The sequence below is a fragment of the Physeter macrocephalus genome, unplaced genomic scaffold (assembly GCF_002837175.3).
Source record: "Physeter macrocephalus isolate SW-GA unplaced genomic scaffold, ASM283717v5 random_816, whole genome shotgun sequence".
In the NCBI taxonomy this organism is placed as follows: domain Eukaryota; kingdom Metazoa; phylum Chordata; class Mammalia; order Artiodactyla; family Physeteridae; genus Physeter; species Physeter macrocephalus.
Genome location: NW_021146102.1, coordinates 1 through 19,618, shown reverse-complemented (window position 1 = coordinate 19,618; position 19,618 = coordinate 1). Strand labels below are relative to the sequence as shown.

At 61.2% G+C, this 19,618-nt stretch overlaps 3 protein-coding genes across 7 annotated transcripts in view; 1 reads left to right on the top strand and 2 right to left on the bottom strand.

Moving 5' to 3' along the window:
* The window catches only part of TEPSIN (TEPSIN adaptor related protein complex 4 accessory protein), a 14,422-nt gene extending 2,325 nt beyond the window's left edge, over positions 1 to 12,097 (bottom strand). Inside the window, exons 1-14 of one of the 5 annotated variants that reach the window (XM_028486326.2) lie at positions 12,021 to 12,097; positions 10,696 to 10,887; positions 10,030 to 10,102; positions 9,631 to 9,720; positions 9,370 to 9,463; positions 7,170 to 7,237; positions 6,908 to 6,986; positions 6,713 to 6,784; positions 5,696 to 5,899; positions 4,533 to 4,710; positions 4,280 to 4,393; positions 4,076 to 4,154; positions 3,786 to 3,920; positions 226 to 2,813 (exon numbers count right to left, since the gene is read on the bottom strand). In XM_028486326.2, coding sequence (XP_028342127.1) covers positions 2,253 to 2,813; positions 3,786 to 3,920; positions 4,076 to 4,154; positions 4,280 to 4,393; positions 4,533 to 4,710; positions 5,696 to 5,899; positions 6,713 to 6,784; positions 6,908 to 6,986; positions 7,170 to 7,237; positions 9,370 to 9,463; positions 9,631 to 9,720; positions 10,030 to 10,074 — 1,719 coding nt within the window. In that variant the 5' untranslated portion in view covers positions 10,075 to 10,102; positions 10,696 to 10,887; positions 12,021 to 12,097 and the 3' untranslated portion in view covers positions 226 to 2,252. Of the gene's footprint in view, positions 1 to 225; positions 2,814 to 3,785; positions 3,921 to 4,075; positions 4,155 to 4,279; positions 4,394 to 4,532; positions 4,711 to 5,695; positions 5,900 to 6,712; positions 6,785 to 6,907; positions 6,987 to 7,169; positions 7,238 to 9,369; positions 9,464 to 9,630; positions 9,723 to 10,029; positions 10,103 to 10,695; positions 11,088 to 12,020 lie in introns of those variants that run through there. The other 4 variants (XR_008616791.1, XM_024130283.3, XM_028486325.2 and 1 more) reach the window with 4 other exon arrangements.
* A 291-nt stretch (positions 12,098 to 12,388) lies between these two features.
* NDUFAF8 (NADH:ubiquinone oxidoreductase complex assembly factor 8) lies at positions 12,389 to 15,025 on the top strand. Its single transcript, XM_024130344.2, has 3 exons — positions 12,389 to 12,520; positions 12,675 to 12,785; positions 14,743 to 15,025. Exons 1-3 carry the CDS (start codon positions 12,437 to 12,439, stop codon positions 14,770 to 14,772), a joined length of 225 nt encoding a protein of 74 aa, XP_023986112.1. The 5' UTR covers positions 12,389 to 12,436; the 3' UTR covers positions 14,773 to 15,025.
* Positions 15,026 to 17,256: 2,231 nt separating this feature from the next.
* Positions 17,257 to 19,448, bottom strand: LOC114485233 (putative sodium-coupled neutral amino acid transporter 10). Its single transcript, XM_028486328.2, has one exon. The coding sequence runs from the start codon at positions 19,275 to 19,277 to the stop codon at positions 18,306 to 18,308; it is 972 nt and encodes a 323-aa protein (XP_028342129.1). The 5' UTR covers positions 19,278 to 19,448; the 3' UTR covers positions 17,257 to 18,305.
* Between the last annotated feature and the right edge of the window lie 170 nt (positions 19,449 to 19,618).

The window sequence follows — 19,618 nt, the reverse complement described above, 5'->3', positions numbered from 1 at the left end:
GTGGCCCCCGCTTGCCACAACTAGAGAAAGTCCTCGCACAGAAACAAAGACCCAACGCAGCCCTAAATAAATAAATAAATAAAATTTATTTTTAAAAAACTAGAGAAAAAAAACAACGGATGAAATAATAAAGAGCAAAAATCAATGAAATAGAAAACATAAAACTAGTAGATAGAATTAAACCAAGTTAGTTCTTCTAAAAGGTCAGTAATATTAATAAACCTCTAATCAGACTAACCAAGAAATGGGCAAAATTATCAGTAACAGAAATGACAGGTGGGACTCCATAGAAATTGAAAAAATAATGAAAAGTAGGCTAGAAAAACTCTATAGCTGGGGCTCCCCTGGTGGTGCAGTGGTTAAGAATCCACCTGCCAATGCAGGGGACACAGGTTTGAGCCCTGGTCCAGGAGGATCCCATATGCCGCGGAGCAGCTAACTGCTGCGCCCACGCGCCACAACTACCGAGCCTGCGCTCTAGAGCCCACGAGCCACAACTACTGAGTTTGCGTGCCACAACTACTGAAGCCTGCGCGCCTACAGCCCGTGCTCCACGAGAGGCCACTGCAGTGACAGGCCCGCGCACCACAACAAGGAGTGGGCCCCGCTCACTGCAACTGGGGAAAGCCCGTGTGCAGCAATGAAGACCAACGCAACCAAAGATAAATTAAAAAAAAAAAAATTACTTAAGCTCGCCTATGAAGAAATAGACAACCCAGATCGTCCTAAATCTACTCAAGAAATTGAACTTCAGAGTTAAAAACCTTGCAGTTTAGAAAATTACAGGACAAGACAATTCCACTGGGGAGTCTTTCCAAACATTTAAGGAAGAAATACCTGTCCCTGCTTTTAGAAGTCTCCGTGTGCCCCTTAGAGCCATCTTCACACACACACACACACACACACAAAGATGGAAAATAAAAGTAAAAAGCAAACAGTGCAGCTTTGTGGGAACAGCAGTGTTTATGTAGGAGGTGTGACCCCAGGTCAACCCCAGTTCTTCCAAGAGGGACCACAGCCATTGCTCTGAGGTGGCTGTACAGTCTGCAGGCAGTGGTCATGGCAGGGGGGAGCTGACATGGGTCACACAGGGACCCAATGCTGGAAAGGGCCCCATCCTGCTGGAGAAGAAGGTGTGACGCTGCTTAGGACACCCCCCCTACCCCCGCTGAGAGAAGGATCTGAGCTCAAAGACCCAAGCAGTGATTCCAAATCCACCCAAAAATCCTTCTTTCTGAGGGCAAGGCAGGCAGGGGTTTCCCCAGGGGACCCCGAGGTCAGCACTCGTAAGGCCCTGTGCCTGCCTGTGCTATAGGAATTCAAGTCCAAATGGCCAGTCTCTGGCCAAGGAGACAGCGGGGGCAGGGGGGAATGACTGAGGTGGCCCTGCGGTCCTCCTTTCAGGAGTGTCGTCTGCAAACAGCAGAAGCTTGGCTCGGGGCCGGGCCTGGGCTCAGCCTGCAGATGGGGCCTCTCTGTCTCCCCCCGGTGCCCCTCTCTGTGTGCCCGTGAGGACCCTGGGGACTGAGGACAGTTCCGAGGGGCGTCTGGTCTCTGAGCCCCGCCAGCAGGCCTTCCCTCCCACGCCCTCCAGGCAGGCCACGCCATACCACCCACCCCACTGTCCTCCCTTAGGATCCCTTCGGCAACTGGGGAAAGCGGGCGGTGTGCTCATCCAGCCAGACCAGATGGCTGTGAGGTGGGGGACCCGGCAGCCCAGGGCCCGCCGGCTGCCAGTCTCAGCGAGCACGCAGCTCCTCATTCTGTGCCCGTCCCACCCTCCCTGCATGTCCTGTGGGCTGCTTGGGGGGCTGCTCCTCAGGCATCACACCCACGGGGTGGGCTGTGGGGGGGCCCTGCCCCCCAGCAGAAAAATGGGGAACCCACCTCAGGGACGAGGTTGGGGAGCAGCCCCCACGGGCAAGGACGACCCCTTCCAGCAGCGCCGGCCCGGCTCTGGCTGGTGCGTGGACTCCTGAAATATTACCTGTGTTTTACTGGTGGCTGTTCTCGTCACTGGGTGGGCTGTCCACTCTGAGCTTGCCTGGCTGGGTGGCTGCCCGCACCGAGGCCTTAGTGGGTGAGGGGAGGAGGCCAGAGGAGGGCGAGGCCGACTGCAGACACCTGAGGGGAGCCACTCTTTGGTGGGACACAGAGGCTGTGGGCACGGGGGGACAGCACAAAGGCACAGGGTCCTAGGAGTCAGGGGCTGGGGGACGCAGAGACTCTGCAAGTGGCCCAGGCTGACAAGATCATGAGTTTAAGAATGCGAAAGCTGATGGCTCAGAGCCAGAAGGCTCTTTTGCTGCCACCCTCTGTGACGATGTCCAGGGATCCTGGCAGGCTGGGAGGGGCTCTTCTGCAGCAGTCCCGGCCCCCACCAGGTGGGGACAGGCCACCAGTTCCATGCCAGCAAACAAGGAGTCACAGCTATCCCCGGGGCCCGGGTCAAGCTCTGGCCCTCCCTTTGCAGTGTCTGTGCCGAACAGGCCCCGCTCAGATCCAGCCCCCTGCTCTCTGAAACCTGCCAGTCTGGTCTTGGCCTCCCTGGCATCCGCATGGGCTGGAAGGGGGCATCCATCCAGGGAAGTCGGGGGCATAGGACCGAGCTGCAGCCCCGATGGGGGAGCAGTGCCTTTGGGCGAAAACAGAGCTGAACTCAGAGGCTGCAGGAAGGCCTGGCCCCCGGTGAAAGGCAGGGTGTCGGTCAGCAGGTCTGATAGGCCCACACGGGCGACTGCAGGGCCAGGCTCGGCCGGGGGCCTCTGGGCAGGGGGCCACTGTCGGCAGGAGGCTTCAAAGTGTCTCAGGATCTGAACGAGGGAAGAAGAGGGGAATCAGTGAGGGCTCCTATGCTCCTCCAGGAATCTCAGAGGACATGGCCCTCCCGGTTCCCTCCTCAGTGCCGCTGCCCAGAGCAGGGGGCAGGGCCGCTAGCCGCTCACAACTGTTCTCGTGTCATTCCCCCAACTGCAGCGCTGCTGCTCGCCACCCGCTGTCACACAAATGGACGATTTCCCGGCATCAAGCTGCCGTGTGACCTGCCAGAGCGGGAAAAGCCCCCCTGGTCAGGTGCCACACGAGCACCTGACACACGTGGAGAGAACAGATGTGTCTAAACCCCTTGATCGTCCCCGCCTGCCGGACTCCTGGGTCCTTCCCAGGTTTTAGAAACACCACCGTGACATGCCCACAATGGGTTTCGTGTGTGGCAGGTTCACTAGTGCTTTGAAGAAGGGCAGCTTAGGGACAGGTGACTAAGGATCTGAATCTTCAGCCACCACAGAGGAAACCAGAAGCCGAAGGATGCCAACAGCGGTGGAGCTGCCGGGGCCTGGCTGCTGCCGAGGGGCCCCCAGCGAAGATTCCGGGTGGCCTCCCCACATTCATCAGTGGAAAGAAGACTCGGACGAACGGAACCATTTCTGTCCTCCTGGAGCTGGGGATCTGGGAGCAGAGCTCAGACCCACAAGCTGTAACCCAGAGTGCAGAACAGAGGGATAGATGCATCCAAGCAGTCGAGGAGGGCTTCCCACAGGAGACGAGCCGTGAGAGCGAGTCGCCCGAAGGGCAGAGCTGCTGGGCAGAAGGGCGGGGGCGCATGGGGGTCCCAGGAACGGGGAGAGGCCAGGCCCCCGACCGCTGCCCTAAGGGCGTGACCTGTCCCTCCTGTCCAGCAAGGGCAGGAGGGGCGGGTCTAGGGAAGGCAGTGGAGGGTGGGGGAGACGGTGTGGGGCTGCTGAGGCGCCCCGCGCCCGCTTCTCTGGGTCCCACAGGCTGCCCACCTTGGTGGCCTTGTTGGTCACGGGTCCGGGGCTGCCCACACTGAGCTCCTGCAGCCGAGGCCGGGCGAGGAGCAGGACTCGCTCCTGGGAGAGCAGGTCGGTGCGCCCGAGGGAGGCGATGGCACCCAGGGCTCTCTGCGGGGCGGGCTTGACGTCAGCAGGGTCCACCCCCGGGGAGGGCTGTCTGACCAGCTCCCTCCCTCCTCTCGGCCCTCAGCCGAGCTGGGCGGTCCACCAGAATCCCGTGCTCACTCCGCCTCACCCACCGCCACCCCTGCTCCCCTCCTCACCATCTGCGCGCGCTCGCTGGTTGCGCCCAGTTGGCGGATGAGCAGCTCCAGCACGGCCTCACAGTTGAGGAGTCCACACCTGCATGAAGCGGGCACCAGGCAATGGCGCTGGGCCAGCAGAGCAAGAGCGGGGCGGTATGCAGAGCCAGGGCGAGGGGCGGGGGGGCGCAGGGCTGGGGAGCCTGCAGTGGGTCAGGGGCTCACTCTTTGACGAAGTGCTGCACCTCCTCTCGGCTCAGGAAGCAATGCGGCCCCCGGGTCACGGCCCGGACCAGGCTCAGTTCCTGCTGGCAGTCACTCAGGGTCACGGCCTCGACCCTGTCAGGGGCACGCGGGTCAGGAAAGAGGGTGGGCTCCACCCATGCCAGGAGGGGTGAAGCCTTTCCGGGTCAATCTCCCCCATCGGGGTAGGACCCTGGAGCGAGGCAGGGAGGGGTGCCCTGGGGTGCTGGCTCACCTTTCTGCCAGGTCGCTGGGTGCCCCGCTGGCCCCTGAGGGGCTGTCACTGCCCGACGGACTACCTGAATCCGAGGCCTTGCCCAGGTCGTCATTCTCCTGGGAAGAATCCTGAGAGTTTGGGCTGCTGTCCAGCTCGTCCCAGCCGCCTCCGGCCTGCCCAGGCTGGTGTCTCATGGCTGGAAGAAACAGTGGCCAAGGGTAAGACCCTTGCGGGCCTCGACTGGCCCCATGTCCATCTTCCCGGGAGCCCTGGATGGGGAGACCCAGGGAAGGGCCTGGGGGCCGGGTCCCGAGATGTGGACAGGGCGGCCGCCTGGGCTCCCGCTCCAGGAAACACCAGGCGAGAGGAGACGGGGAAGAATGAGGCACATTCTGACTCAGGGCCAGGGTCGGGGGTCCTGCATGGGACATGCCCGGCCTGGAAAATGCAGGAAGCAGCGCCAGGCACCAGAGGCCACGCAGGAGGCAGGACGCGCAGGGCAGCGGGCTGGGGCAGTGGGGCAGCGCCCAGCACAGCAGCTCTCAAATCCCAGTGAGCCCTGACATTCTTCCTTCGAGCTGGACGAACACGACAGCAGCTTCTGGGAAAGGCGGAGATCACAGACAGCTGCCCCTCCTTCCTTTCTTACAGCTCACCACTAGAACGCACGTGCCACGGAGCCTGGCCCCTGTGGGGGGCTTCCCTGTTGTCTGTCCCTGGGCCCTGATGGGCTGCACAGCCGCTTGCACGTGCTGGGTGAACGCACAAGAGCTGGGGCTGGGCTCCCGTCCCAGCTCAAGTCCTGCTTCTGTGTCTGAGCAGCTGGGATCCTGGGCGGACCCCGCCTTCTCGTGGGGCCTTACCACCCAAGCTCCCACCCAGAGCAGACTGACAGAGACGTCAGACAGTGCGGGGAAAGGCAGCCACCGCAGAGGCCCCAGGGAACTCGAGTAGTGTGGGCGGCTGGCTCTGCGGGGGTTCCCACGTGGCCAACGGAGCGTGCTGGCTCTGAGAGATGTCGTGGGACCGGCAGGGTGTGGCTCGTACCCCCTCCTACCATGGGTGGGCTGCTTTCTTCCTCCTCCCCCATCAGCTCCCGCCTGGCCCGAACAAGTGACAGGAAGCCCAGGGCCCTGGGAGGGGGTAGCCAGACCCCCCAGGGGAGGAGTCTCGCTGGATACCTCGGGCACCTGGGCCAGCTGTCGGGAGAGGGTTCCCGGGGGTTGGAGGGCCGAGGCTGGCTGAAGGTGTCACAGCTGGCTGGTAGGCGTCACCTCGCAGAAGGGACCTCTGGGAGCTGGGGCTCTCAGGCCCAGGGCGCATGGCGCTGGCCACCACCTCTGCGGCCTTCTGGATGGTGGACAGGAAGGCTTCGCCTGCAGAGCCTGCAGAGCCAGAGACAGAGAGGATACGGCACAGCCCTTCTCAGTCCTGCCCCGTTTTCCAAGGATGAGGTACCCCTGCCCGTTCCCCACCCAGAACTCGGGAGCAGGACACAAGCTGCAGTCACAGAGCAGAGGCCGTGTGGAGGGACAGGGCCCTTCCAGAAGCTTCTGTGGTGAATTCACTTCAGTGCATCCTGGCCCCGTGGAACCTGGACGCTGGGCAGCTTACAGCAAAGCTGTGCCGCTGGGCCCCCGGGGTTCCCGCCTCAGAGCAGGAGGCCACCCTAAGGTGCTTGTCCTGAGAACCACAATCTCCGTGGCCGCTTAAGGAGTGCTCACGTCCAGGGCTGGAGGACCTTCCCACATGAGTGCCCCATGGAGGGTGATCCGGCGGTCACCCCTAAATTAGGAACAGGTGGGGCCTCTGAGGCAGACCCACTTTAGGAATCGAAGTGCCAGGGAACTGGAAGCCGTGACCAGACAGTCAGCACAACAGCCTGACACGGCCCAGAGCCCATGCGAGGCTCACGTGGCCCTGCTGGGGCCTCAGGCTCTCCCAGCACGCAGGGCCGGCACCGGGCCTGCTCTAAATCACCTCCGTCACAGCCGGGACCACCACCCTCTGCCCCTGGCTCCTTGAAGGAGCCAGCGCAGGGGGCCCAAGTGCAAGGCTGACCCTCAGCCTGGCTTCTCGCCTGTCGGTTAAACAGAGCAGCCGCACCTGCCCTGCCGCCCCGGGTGGGAGGGCAGTCAGTTGGGGGCGCACGGGCCCCGCCCCACCCTCGCCCGGCCCCTCATCCCCACAAAACTCACCTGTGTGGCCCCGTTCCTTGCTGTAGCCGAAGCCCTGTAGGGCGGTCTGGGGCCTGGACTGGGAGCCCATGCCTGTGGGGAGGCCCACGTCAGCAGCAGCGGGGACCCCCACCCTCAGCCCCGGATACTCAGGGGAGGAGGCCGTGAGCCCCCGCAGAGTGCAACCTGGTGATGGGGCTGGACGTACTTGCATACCTGCTGGAGGCAGGGCCCTGGGCAGCTGGGAGGGAGGCAGAGGTGACAAGGCATCCGAGAACAAGGCAGCCCCCAAGTCCTAGGCAGAGGCAGAGGACACTCAGCACTGCCACACGCCGCTGGCCTCCCGCCCGCCCCTCTGCTCTGCACCCCTGTCCCCTTCTCCTCTGAGGGCCACACACAGGGGCTCCCGTCCCGCAGCAGGAGTGGAACCAGAGTCCCGGGCGGGAAAAGCAGGGAGAGACCCGGGTCCTGGGCTCACCTGGGCGGCCGCCCGCACCTTCTGGTACAAGCTGTTCCCGTGGAGAGGATCCGGGGGTCCCGTGAAAACTGCGGGATGGAGGCAGAGGGGAGCAGAGCTGAGCTGGGCTATGCCAACCACCCCGAGGGGCCCAGCCTCAAAGCCCACCCCCGACACAGGTGGTGAGCCTCGGCCCCGCCCAGCCCCCCCATGAAGCCCCTGCTCAGCACCATTCCCCAAGTCCCTGGGGGCTTCCTAAAGCACAGATGCACCACCGTCCCCAGGCCTGAGGTGGCTATGTTCTCACAACCCCTAGGCTCCCCCTCGCCCACACCCACAGCAGCGAGGCTACAATCCAACCTCCAAAACATCATGGGCTGCATCGCTCCCTGACCCCACTGCCACCCCTCGCCTGAGCTCCTGCACCCGTGGCCTAACTGCCTCCCCTCGACCCCTTCTCCACCCAGAGACAACCAGAGGAGGCTCTTGTCCAATTCAAAACACTTAGAGCTTCCAGGGGGTCAAAGATGATAAAACTCAAGTTCCTAATCACGCCTGAAAAGTCTCCTGCTTATAAAACTTCAGATGTGGTGAATCAAATGAGCTTAAATCTCATTAAACCACTCCCAGGCTCTCCCTGCCGCAGGGTCCTCGCACTAGCTGGAGGATACCCTTATGCCTGGCTCCACCTCATCCTTTCAGAGCTGAGAGGAAGAACGGGGCCTCTCTGTTTCCTCTGTCCAAACACATCTCACTTTTCACCCATCTGGTGCTGTCTCCACCCTGACAGGCCAGCCCCGGGGTGTGCAGACCACGGCCCTGCAACCAGGTAGGGTGGGCACCTCCCTGCCGTGGTGCCACAGCTCCCACCCTCCCTGTGGGGCCCAAGCCTCGAATCACAGGGGACCCCCGCCTGGCCCCCAAAGTAGGGCCGTCCTCTCTGTGTACCCTTCCTGCTCCCAGCACCATCTCTTCCCGCAGCCTGTTCAGGCCTATCTGGGCACCCGTCCTCTGAGGGCAGTGCTCAGAGCTCAAGAGATTTTGGTGCCAACAGAAAACCACAGTCTGCTGTCCCCGTTCTGCTTCATCTGCCCTCTTTGGAGAGCAGGATAGAGGTGGTGTCCGGCACCAGCCATGGTCACATGAGCTGCCCAGCGGGACGGGCCCATTCTGACCAGCTGGCTGGTGAGTATGAACCAGCCGTGCTGCTTCAACGCACAAGCTCCAGGGAGCTAAGCTGTGACAAGTGCACCCCCAGCCCCCCAGACGCCTCTGGACATCTGCTGAGTCATGGCCTGTGCCCGCTCCAAGGCCATTCCCTGTTTCCAAGGCGCTGGCATAGTGGCCCAGGGCCCACGGGCAGCCCAGCCTCACCCTGGCCTCAGTCCTGCCTGCAGTAAAGGGGGAACAGTGGATTTGGGGTGTGGGTGGGATAAGTCCCAGCACCTGGCGGGTGGGACTCACTCGCTAACTGCTGAGGGTCTCCTGCAAGCAAGCAGTGGCCAAGGGACTCAGTCCCCTCCATGGCATTGCCCTCTCAGGGACAGCTTGGCAGGGTGGGTTCTTGCCTGAACACCAAGGCCTTCCTGTTCAGTTCGCCCCACCTGAGGAGAAGACCTCAGGCCATGTCCCCACAAGTCCTTGTTAACAAGAGATGAGAGACGCACGGACACCTCCGGCCTGGGGGCGGGTGAGGGATGGGGCTCCACCCCAGACCCACCTGTCGCCTGGATCACGACAGGCCAGAGCCCCACCTCTCCCGACGGCCTCACCAGTCCCGTCCTCCCACAGCCCTTCCAAGAGTGGAAGGCTTACTAGGGCCCTGAGGAGCAGCCCTGGGGAGAAGAGAGAGCCTGTGGCAGGGATGGCAGTGCAGACGCTTACCGAGCGCCCACCGTGTGCAGGGCACAAGGACAGGAAAGGTCCAGGCCGCGAGGGCCTGGCAGGGCTCACGGACAGACACCAGTCATTCTGCACAGTGCGGTGAACACAGGGGAGGAGCAGGGGGTTGAGCGCAGGGAGGGCTTGGAGGAGCCCCCAGCTGAGCTGGCCTGGCCCTGCGGGGAGGAGGGAAGGGTCCGACACGGAGGTGCTGGCAGCAGAGGACAGGGTGGACGGGGCACAGGGTGGGGAAGCGAGGGCCCGGGTTAAGGGATCTAGCCAAGACCTGCCCTGGCCACCCTCCTCCCTGCACCTCCGTTGGGCTGTGCCGGCTCTGTACCTGCGGCTTCCTGGATGAAGGCGGGGTTGCGCTTAAGGATGAGCAGGAAGGACGAGGAGCCATGACCACACAGGTGCAGCATGATCTTCAGTACCTGGGGGAGCAGGCACGTGGGGCAGAGCTGGGCCCAAAGAATGGCACCCCTCCCGACACAGCCACCCACGCCCCCGGCTCATCCCTCCCCTCCAGCCTCACCACCAGGAGCAGGACTGGGCCCTAAACTAACCCCCAGGAGGTCTGTGGAGCCGCTCACGGACTCACCTTGAGCTTCACGCGGCCAGAGCCGCTCTGCAGACGGCTCAGCAGGTACTCCAGGAGGCACTGGCTGCTGCCCAGGGACTCGTGGGAGATCTCTGGGAGGCGCTCGGTTAGGGAAGGGGCGAGCTGACCCTGGGTCGCACAAGGCCACTGGCCTGGGAGAGAAGCCAGGCCTTCCTGCCATCACGCTCGTCAGTGTGTCCCCCCAACAGGCGCCCACCCCAGGTCCTGGTTTCAGAAGCATCGGGCTTCTAGGGTTTCCTGAGCCTCGTATCATCAGTAGCGCGGCTGTCAGAGCCCGCTCACACCTGGCTATTATGGTAAAGGAGCTGTGGCCCGCTCAGGGTAGAAGCCCAGGAACCCTGCTCCAGGGACCCCACATGTGTCCACAAGGAAGGATACTGGCGATCTCCTCAAACAGGTAGCCTGGACACGGGACATCATCATCCGACGTTCCCTTCAGGAGAATCGGGAGCTGAAAGGGAGGGAGAGCCCTGCCCACAGTGAGTGGCCATGCACACAGGGGGCCCCCGGCCACCAAAGGGGCCACCCATTCCTGAGAGGGGCCACAGGAGCCCTCGTTCTCAGGGCTCCTGTGGGTACCAGTCTCCACACATCTCGTTGTTGGCATGCCACAGGGTGAGGGGACCCAGAGAGGACAGCTATGGTCCTACTGGCCACAGGAAGCGTGCAGGAGCCTCCCTTGTGGAGGTCAGCAGGAAAGCCTGGGAAGAGGAAATGGGTCGTGGTCTCCATGGTGACGGGCCCTCTGGGTCAGGATTCGGCATGGCCCCCAGACCCCTATGCTTACAGCCGCACAACTTAAAACTACCTTTAGTTTACCTACTTACCGACTGGCAAAAAAAAAAAAAAAAAAGCCCTGTGGGGTCAGCCCCCTTCCCACTTCCCACACAGGGCACTGGGAAGACTGCATTTTTCCGGAACACAAATCAGCAAAGTGACATAACCATTCAGCCTGACCGACCCACAGCTCTACTTCTATGAAGGGACTCCACGGAAACAACCCAAAGCAAGAACAACCAACTTAGCGGCGTGTCTCATGTTCACCTGTTAGCGCAAACGCCTTTACATTCAGAGCTGACTCAGCGCAAAGACGTATAGCTCATAGGGATAAAAACCAGAAACACCCGTTCCACATCATTGAACATCTGGGGGGCACGAGCCTCACTGTAGACAGACTTCAGGTGCGCTCCGTGAGGTGCTGGCCACGGATACGGTGTGCCCGGACGTCGCACGAGGCTGTGTGTACACACTGCTTAGCTATTTGTCCACCAAGACCCAGAGGGGAGCTGGCAAGGTCTGCAAAACCGTAGAATGCTTGGCACGTAGTGAAATCTCTGCTCAAAGAGAACTGACTGGGCTTCTGGCAGCACGACGATGAACCCGGCATCCCCCCACCCCCATCCCCACCGCCTGCCTGAGGAAGCTCGAGGTGCCAGGAGAATTTACTGTTCATTCTGGCCTACACCTGGTGACAGACCCCAACCTCCCTTTCTTGACTTTGGAGATTGGACTGGTTCAGGGTCATTTCAGGATCATTTCCGAAGAAGGACCTACAGTTGTGAACACGGACCTCCTACAACTCGGGAGTATCTTTCTCAAGGACCTGAAGGCCACTCCTCGAAATGTAACCACCAGGAAGGACAGGGCCTGTCTCCCAGTCGCTACGGGACGATGGGATCCTAGCTTCTGTATCCACCAGCTATCAGCACAGCAGCCGATATCCCGTGGACACTGCCCAACTGCCTATAGTTTTTCACTTGAGCTCCACCCTTCCCTCCTTCTATCCTGAAAACTCTCAGTCCTCTCTGCACAATTTGGAGTGGAGCTCAGGGCTTCCCCCACTGCCTGAGCCACTGAATAAAAGGTTTTCCCCTGTTTCCCGGACCAGTGTCTGGTTGTGTTTATCTTGGACAGAATTTGGGGTCAGTATGTTTGCTTTTCTGTAAGGCTAGTGGTATTTTAAGTTTGGTAAGAAAATAAAAATTTGGGTCCCACAGCTCTCTTCTCCAGCTTGAATTTTGTTCAACGGGGTCTCACTGTCCCCAGTGGACCTGACACACGGGTGGCCTGGCCTGCCCCCTCGACGTACGTGCTGTGGGGTCCCCCAGCTTTGGGAGGGGCCGAAGAGTAGGAGGGGAGAAGAGGAGGGGTCTGGGGTGCAGGAGGGTACGGAAGGGGGTGGAAAAGAGGAGAGAGAGCAAGTGGGAGGGGCCGGGGACGACGGAGGGGACGCCGAGCTCAGGAGCAGCCGGAGAGCCCGGAGCGCGGGGACGCCGCGAGGGTCGAGCGGAGCCAGGGAGGCGGCCGGCTCGGACCGGGGGCGAGGCCAGGAGGCGGCGCGCGGCGGGGCCGGGGCCCCCCGCACTCACCCGGTGCAGGAAGCTCAGGCGATCCCGCAGCGGCACCGTGGCCGCCATGTTGCCGGTCACCTTTCGGCCCCGCCCAGCTCCCGCCAGGCCCGAGCCCATTCCAGTAACTGCGCGGGTCTGACCCCGCTGGCCAATCACTCGCGTGAGGCGGGCCCTGCGGCTGACTTCGGGAAACAATTTGCACGTGAACCAATCCAAAGTCCAAGGACAAAGACAGACAAAACCGCGAGCCAATTGCAAGGCTCTGGAACACCAGGAGCGGTTCCGGAGGAGAGGCGGAGGCGAGGGCTGAAGCCTGGCCAATGATAAAGCGCAAGAAATGTTGTGGGCGGAAGCGCCGACCTATCAAGCTGTTGAGCGCCGGAAGAGGCTGGACCTAAGATGGCGGCGCCCAGGGGTGCCAGGAAGAGCTGCTCATGTCGGGGAACGGAGCGGTGTGGGGTCGCGTGCGAAGCCGCCTCCGCGCCTTCCCCGATCGCCTGGCGGCCTGTGGGGCCGAGGTGCGGAGCCGTCAGGCAGGGCAGGAAGGGCCGCGCGGGGCGGGGTGCGGGCTGGCGGGGTGGTGGTGACTGGGGAGGGGCGGCGGGGTCTGTCCGGGTGACCGGCGGGGGTGGGGGCCGCCGCGACCCTCGCCCGTCCCCGTCCCGCCCCCAGGCCGCGGCCTACGGCAGGTGCGTGCAGGCGTCCATGGCCCCGGGCGGCCGCTTGAGGAAGGATCTGTGCGCGCAGGAGTTCGAGGCCTTACGGAGCTGCTTCGTTGCCGCGGTAGGTGGGCGCCGGCCTCGCCCGGGGAACGGACCCTGGGAGGCTGGGACCCACGTGCCCGCGCGGGACCTCCGGCTTCCTTTCTTTCTGCGTGCGGTGGTGGGCGCCAGCAAGTGCTTCAGACGTGGCACATCCTCCATCAGCCGGCGCGACCCCCGCCGCCACGGAGCTTGCGTGCCCGTGAGGTTGGGGGAACACCACTCTCAACGTGTACCCGCTAGTGCCTTGTAACCCTTTGCGAGACTGTTGCTGGTGGGGGGTCCCGGCCCCTGCTGTCTTAGTTTCTCTGGTGTTTAGGACCCCACGTGTGCGCTGTGCGTGGGCAGTTACAACCGGGCACCCCCGACCACCCCCTTCCTTTCTACTGCCCCATTTCACAGAGGGTGAAAGGAGAAAAAACGAGTGTATCTTAGGTTTGTTGTCATGACCAAGGTTACAGAGGCTGAGAAGTCCCCCACCCAGCCGCGCTGGTTGGTTCTCACTGGCGCAGAAGCGGGCTGTGGTGACAACGGTGTGTTCCTTGTCTTGGCCCTGGACTCAGTTCTGTCTCTAACCGTTCCGTAACAGGTGGTTTCTGTTTCTGAGCTGTGGCGTTTTCTGATCCTCATCTGATCAAATGCTATGCCAGTGAAAATAGACACTGTGCCCAAGTAAAGATTGATGGTGTTGTGTTGATGCATTTACTATACAGGATGGGGAGGAAGTAGGGTTGGGAGAGACCCACACCTGACCGAGGGAGAGGAGCTCTCTGGGGAACCGAGATGGGAGTTGCAGTCTCTCAAGAGGAGGGTGCGGAGACTGCCTGTAATGAGGCTTTAACACAGGATTTTGAGCTGGTGCCCAAGGTGTCATGGCCTTGGGTGCCCCTGACCCAGTGGGTCTGGGGTGGGCCACGATGCCAGTGGTCAGCTCTGTTCGCCAGAGCTGCTGATCTCGAGAACTGGACCCGAGAGGGGGCAGTTGGGTCAGCCTGGCAGAATTCAGGGAATCCAAGGCAGTTTCCTGATGTTCCAGGACGGCTGAGAATGCGTGGGCTATCCCTCATTTCCTGGAGGGCTCAGAGAACTCCTTGCACCTTCCTTGCCATCATTGTGGCTGGGACTTGTGGCCTCAGCCCTTGTCACCAACCTCTTATCTGATGTGTGCCCTTCACCCAAGCTGCATGTGTCCCTTGGACTTGCTTCCTGCCTCTTGGCAGCTTCCCTGCTTTACTTAGAGTGTTCCCTCAGGGAGGGGACAAACCTTCATTCTGTGGTCGCTGGTTGGAAGGATTCACGTGTGAGATAAAGATCACACACTTCTGGCCACGCTAGGCTTTTCTCCACCGCCTTTGGTTAGTCAGGAATCACCCATTACAGGTATCTGGTCATCTGTGATTCCTTACGCTCCTTTGCCCGTCACGTCGTCCTGCCCCGGGGAGCATGTCGCTGTCTCTCGTGCCATTTTCCGCTGAGGGTGACCTAACTGCAGGCCCTGGGCACTGGAAGCTCAGAACAGGGAACCTGGGGGTTTCTCACCTAAGAACAGAAGCCAGTGAACCCATTTTTGCCCACTCTGCTTGGACCCTGAGACTCCACGGGGCTGAACGAGGAGGCAGAGGGCTCTGGGTGCCACTTCGAGCTCCGACCCTGGGAGCCCTGTCCCTGGGCAAGTGTTTCAGCATCTCTGACCTCAGAGTTTCCTCTACAAGGGGGAAAACTAAACGTAACTCGTTGGTGGCCCTGCACGGTGCCTGGCACAGGTGGGCATGGCTTTGAGGCCACAGAGCAGGTTGAGCTCCGTGGCCTGTGGTGGCGGGCGCAGAGACCCAGTCCCAGGGGCCCCCTGCTGCACATCCATGGCCAGGCCCTTTGTAAGTTATTTGCCAGAAGATGGCATTTGGTGTGGTAGTTTTCTTACTTTAGAGCCACGTCTAACTTGCAAACAACCCATTCAGACAAAGAACTTTCTCTTCCAGGCCAAGAAGACTCTGACAGGAGGCCGTTAGGAAGGACTGCGAGCTCCACTCCACGTCCCCGGGTGTGTGGCACTGATGGCCCTGAGGGGCAGATGTCTAAAACCTCAGAAGCTCTTGAGGCTAAAAGGACCGGAAACACATTAGGCGAGTGCGGGCAGAGGGGAATGGGTTTTCCAACCTTGCTCACTTCAGGATTTGGGGGAGAATAAGATGAAGTGAACCCACAATAAAGACCGGATCAGATGCTGCAAGATCTATTTTGTCGTCTGCAGGGTGAGCGCGTGGGCCATAGAGCACACCCTGCTTCTCGAGTCTCATTTTTTAAAGAATTCTCACCAAAGGCATGTCGTCTGAGTCTAGCGAGGCCTCTAGAAGTAACTACCAATTTATAGCACGGACCAAAGAGAGAAGAGCGACACCATGAGGGAAAGGTCCCCGCTGTAGGAATCTGATACTGATGGTTTTTTCAGACTTGGAGAGTAAAAAAGGCGGGGGTTGCTCTTCCAGACTAAGGCATGAATCGAGGGAGGGTCCGGTTTAGGAACCCAGTAGTGAGACCCTCCCCATGGGGTCGCCTACCCACCCTTCTGCAGCCTCTGGAGTCCAAGCCCAAGCCCATCCCTGCCAGGCTCCTGCTGGCTCTGGTTCCGCCTGTCATCCTGAGATTAAGGTTAGGATGCAGCAGCGCCCCTCCCAACATGCACATGCGCAGTCCAGGGAGACCTGGCAGGACCCTGGTGCCACGGCCTGAAGAGTCCAAGGTCCTGAGCACCGCCTGCTGGGCGTGTGGGGACTGTGCTCCCAGAGCTCCCTCTGCGGGGTGTGGAGGTCACACTGTCCTCTGGCTCCATCCAGGCCCTGGGGTCCCAGAGCCTCGTGCCAGGGCACCCTCGCCCTGAGCCCTGGAGCTGTTTCCTCTTGTAAACGCTCCTCCAGAATCAGCCCAACTTTCCCCCAGCTGGTGAAACCACTCATCTCTTGAGACATCATCCCAGTGAAATGCAGTTCCCAGGGTGGCCTCGGAGGGGAGCCACACGCCGTTCAAGGGCTTCAGGGCTGTTAGAAACTGTCCCGCTGGGCAGAGTCACATTTCACAGTCCACACTGGAATTCAGGACCAGACACCGATGACACGACCCCCATCCCTGCCAGGGGGGACGGACCCACAGATAGGCTGAAGGCCGGGGGGAGGAGTGGGCCTCCCCACTTTGGCGTCCACCTGGACCTGGCGTCTATGCCCAGCAAGTGCTTCCGGCCTGAGGATGGCCTTCTCTTCCTGATCTTTCGTGACCTTTGACAGCCTGCTGGCTAGAGCTTCCGGCATCTCTGCTGGGTACAGGTGCTCTGGCCCCTTCCAGAACTGTGTCGCCGAGTGCTCTCTCCTGCCATCCCTTCAGACTCCAGTTTGTGGAGGCAGATGAAGCCACCACCCCACGTCTCAAGCCTAGGGCTGCGGACGTAGTCCACTGACTGGGCCAGGCCGCTCACCACACACTGAGGTCACCTCGCAGGCCTCCCCGGCTTCCCTCCCCAAAATCAACCTGTCTTCAAGACTGTATTTATTAAAGGGAATTCAACCAAGTTGTGTCAGGATGCAGGAAAGATGGTCTCTGCTGCTTCTGCAGCTGCGTCACCTTGAAGAAGTCACCCCGTGTGGCTCTGTACTCTCCACCTGTCTTGACCTTGGGCCGAGAGCTCAGCTGCCCCAGCGGAGGCAGTACACAGCCTCGGCCTTGGCTTATTCCTACCCCGGTCTGGGCTCAGTGGCCCTGCTCTCGAACAGGAGCGTGGACAGGGTGCTGTCCCAGTCACCCGGGCCAGCATGGCCCCGTGTCTGCCAAGTGTAGCTGCCAGCACAGAAGGTCGCCCACTGGTGGCCCAGTGTGCTGCTCTGGCTGGGACCCCTGGCCATACCTGCCAGCCATGGGACCCAGATGGAGGAGTGGTCTGTGGTCAGAAAGCAGAGCACTGTCCCAGGGCCCCTCCTAGCTCCCTGCATTACTGGTAATGGTGACCCCCACCCAGAGGTCTGCCCAGATTCTGGGGAAGATTCGGGTTCCTTTCCCAAGGGGCTGCCGACTGGGGAGGGAAGTGGAGCTGAAAGCCAGGAGGAGAGAACAAGCGTTAACTGGGACAGAGGACCCCGAGTGTCAGGGTGTGTGGGGATGGCAGGCGGCAGCAGAGGCCCTGCACCGCTGCTCTCACCCTGGGCTCGGGCCGCCCTGCTCTAAGGAAGAAGTTATCTTGGCAGGAAGAGCAGGAGGGTGGTGTGACCTCCAGAGGACACAAACACTGGGTCAAGGTAAGAAATTCAGGTAAAGAGGAGTGGAAACAAAGTCCCACTACAAGACCTTAACAAATGGAGTTCCAACTTGAGGGAAACTTCCACTGAGCACAGTTTGTTTGGAATTGCTTTTAGTTAAGAATAGAGGATGGGAAGCACTGAGACCCGGTCCCCTTTCACAGAGCTTCCCTCTATGTGAGCAGTGCCCACGGTTTATGGGGAATCAGCTTGGCCTCCAGAAGATTCCACTCCTTTTATTACTCATTTCGAGTCTTCAAGATGACAGAAATTACAGTAAACAATAAAAGCCATTTCAGAAGGCGCAGGGGAAGAGAGTGACCTGAGGCCGAGGCTGGAGCTGCCACATGCCCTGGGCACCCCTGGCCAGTGGTCAACGAGTGGCCCACCCATGGACCCCTCGGGGCAGGGTCCGGAGCTGCCCCTACCCCCAGAGGGGAGCGAGGCACACACAGCACAAAGCAGGCGAAGGCCCCGGGCTCGCAGCAGGAGAGCCTGGCATACTTGCCGGGTCACCTGCTGACCAGCCTCGGGTCGGGGTGACCATCGGCCTTTCTGCCCCTTGAGAACAAAGTACAGCACGGAACACCACAACCCTCTCAACAGATGAGCAGCTGCCAGGGGTGCAGACTCGGGAGAAGCTGCTGTGTACTCCCACCCCGACACCTGTGGGTCTGGCACCCAGCTGAGGCTCCGAGCACGTGTCACTGGGGTCTGACGGTCATGGCTTATGTCTGTGGTGCGGGGTCCTCTGGGTGATTCACCTCCGCACCAGCCGCACTAACCAGAGGTCAGTGGTGTGTTTTACTTTTTAAATCTCACAACCACTCGATTGGGAGACCAGAGTATGCAGAGCAGAGCTCTAGGGCAGAAGCATTTGGACTCACAGGCCCGCCCAGCCTCTGAGACTTGAAGCAGCATTTGCTGTGAAGAAGGGTGAAGGCAGAAGCATTTTCTCAGGTTTTGTATGACACTCACAGAGAACATCAATAAAGTTCAGGGTAACAACACCCGTGTGGCTGGTGGCGGGTCACGTTTCCTGGGTCTCAGCGAGCGGCCATTTCTCCTTGAGGCCACCTTTTCTCCCGGTGGCCTCAGGGAGCTGAGTTACCGGGAAGTGTAAGAGAAGAGAGGGACAGCAAAGCCGGTTGGAAAGCAGGGTGCAGCTGGAGGGCTGCCAGACTCCACCCCGGGCCTGACTTCCAGGACTTCACACCCACCATGGTCCAGGTTCACCGGCTGACAGGGAGCCTTAATGGGGCTCAGGGCTCCTCCAGGGCCCCGGGCAGCTGTTTGATCTGTCGGCCTGGGACCACTCGCAGGGCGCCCCCCGCGGCCTGGTGCAGCTGGGTCTCCAGGGCGCTGCGGAGGTCATTGACCTGCACGTCAGGCAGGGGGTTGAAGTTGATGATGACCCCGTCCTTTGGGGCCGGCCCCACCTCTGCACGAGGAGCCACGTCCCGCCGTCTCCTCCGAAGGTCAGAGCCGGCCTGGACTTTCAGGTCCCGGTTGGGTTTGGCGTTGTCTGGCTTCTGATCCCCCAGCATGGCTGGTTTGGGCCCGAGCTCAGGGTCCGGCCTTTGCTCGGGCTCTTGGATGGCGGCGTCCTCCCTGGGAGCAGGCACGTGCTCCTTCCTCGCCTCCTCATGACCGCCCTGCTGCCCTCCCTGCCCTCCGGCAGAGACAGCCCGTTGTTCCGGCTGACGTAACACGGCTTGGGCCCGAAGGGCTGCTCCCCCCGACCTGCTGGACAGGCCTCCGGGTGCCCGGTCTTGGCTTGCTTGCTGGGACTTTACCTGAGGGGCCCCAACTGCTGCCCCCACCCCCAGCACATCTGCCTCCTGAGCGTCTGTGCCAGTGGCTGCCTCCTCCTTTCCAGACTTCTTCCTTTCGTGGGAGTCTCCACCAAAAACATTCCGACTCTGCCGGGGGACGTCTCCAGCACCATGCTGCTCTGGGCTCCCGGGTGCCCTGGCGGGCTCCAGCACAGGGACCCGCTCCTGCACGCCAGTGTCCACGGCCTCGGGCACAGCGCCCCGCTGGACTTCCCTCGGCTCAGCCTGGGCTGCCCGGGGCTGCAGGTCAGCGCCGCCAGGAGGCGCAGCCGGGGCTCTACCCAAGGCCCCCTCAGGCTTCTCCACAGAGCGTTGGCTGTGCCCCTGGGGAGGAGCGGGGGGACGCCCAGGAGCACCGGGCACAGCTCCCAAAGGCTGTTGTGGGGGACGCTCTGCCATCCCCAGGGCGTGGGCCTCCTGCTCCTTACCTCTGGGCCCGGCCGCCCCCAGCTCAGGCTGCACGTCTGCTGCAAATGAAGTCAGTCACCGGTTTAGCCACAGAAATGAGCAGAAGCTACCGATGCAGGGACTAAAAGAACCCAGCCTGCCAGCAATCAAGGAATACGAACCACGGCTTAAATTTGCCCAGCAGGACTCTAGGCATGGAGCCACAGACCCAACCGCGCAGGGACCCCCGGAGACTCTGGCGTTTGTGCATTAAGTGACAACCCCTCTTCCCCGAGCAGACGCAGCAACTGTCCCCTGCCCTGCAGGCCCGGCCCCCCTCCCCCTGCCGCCTC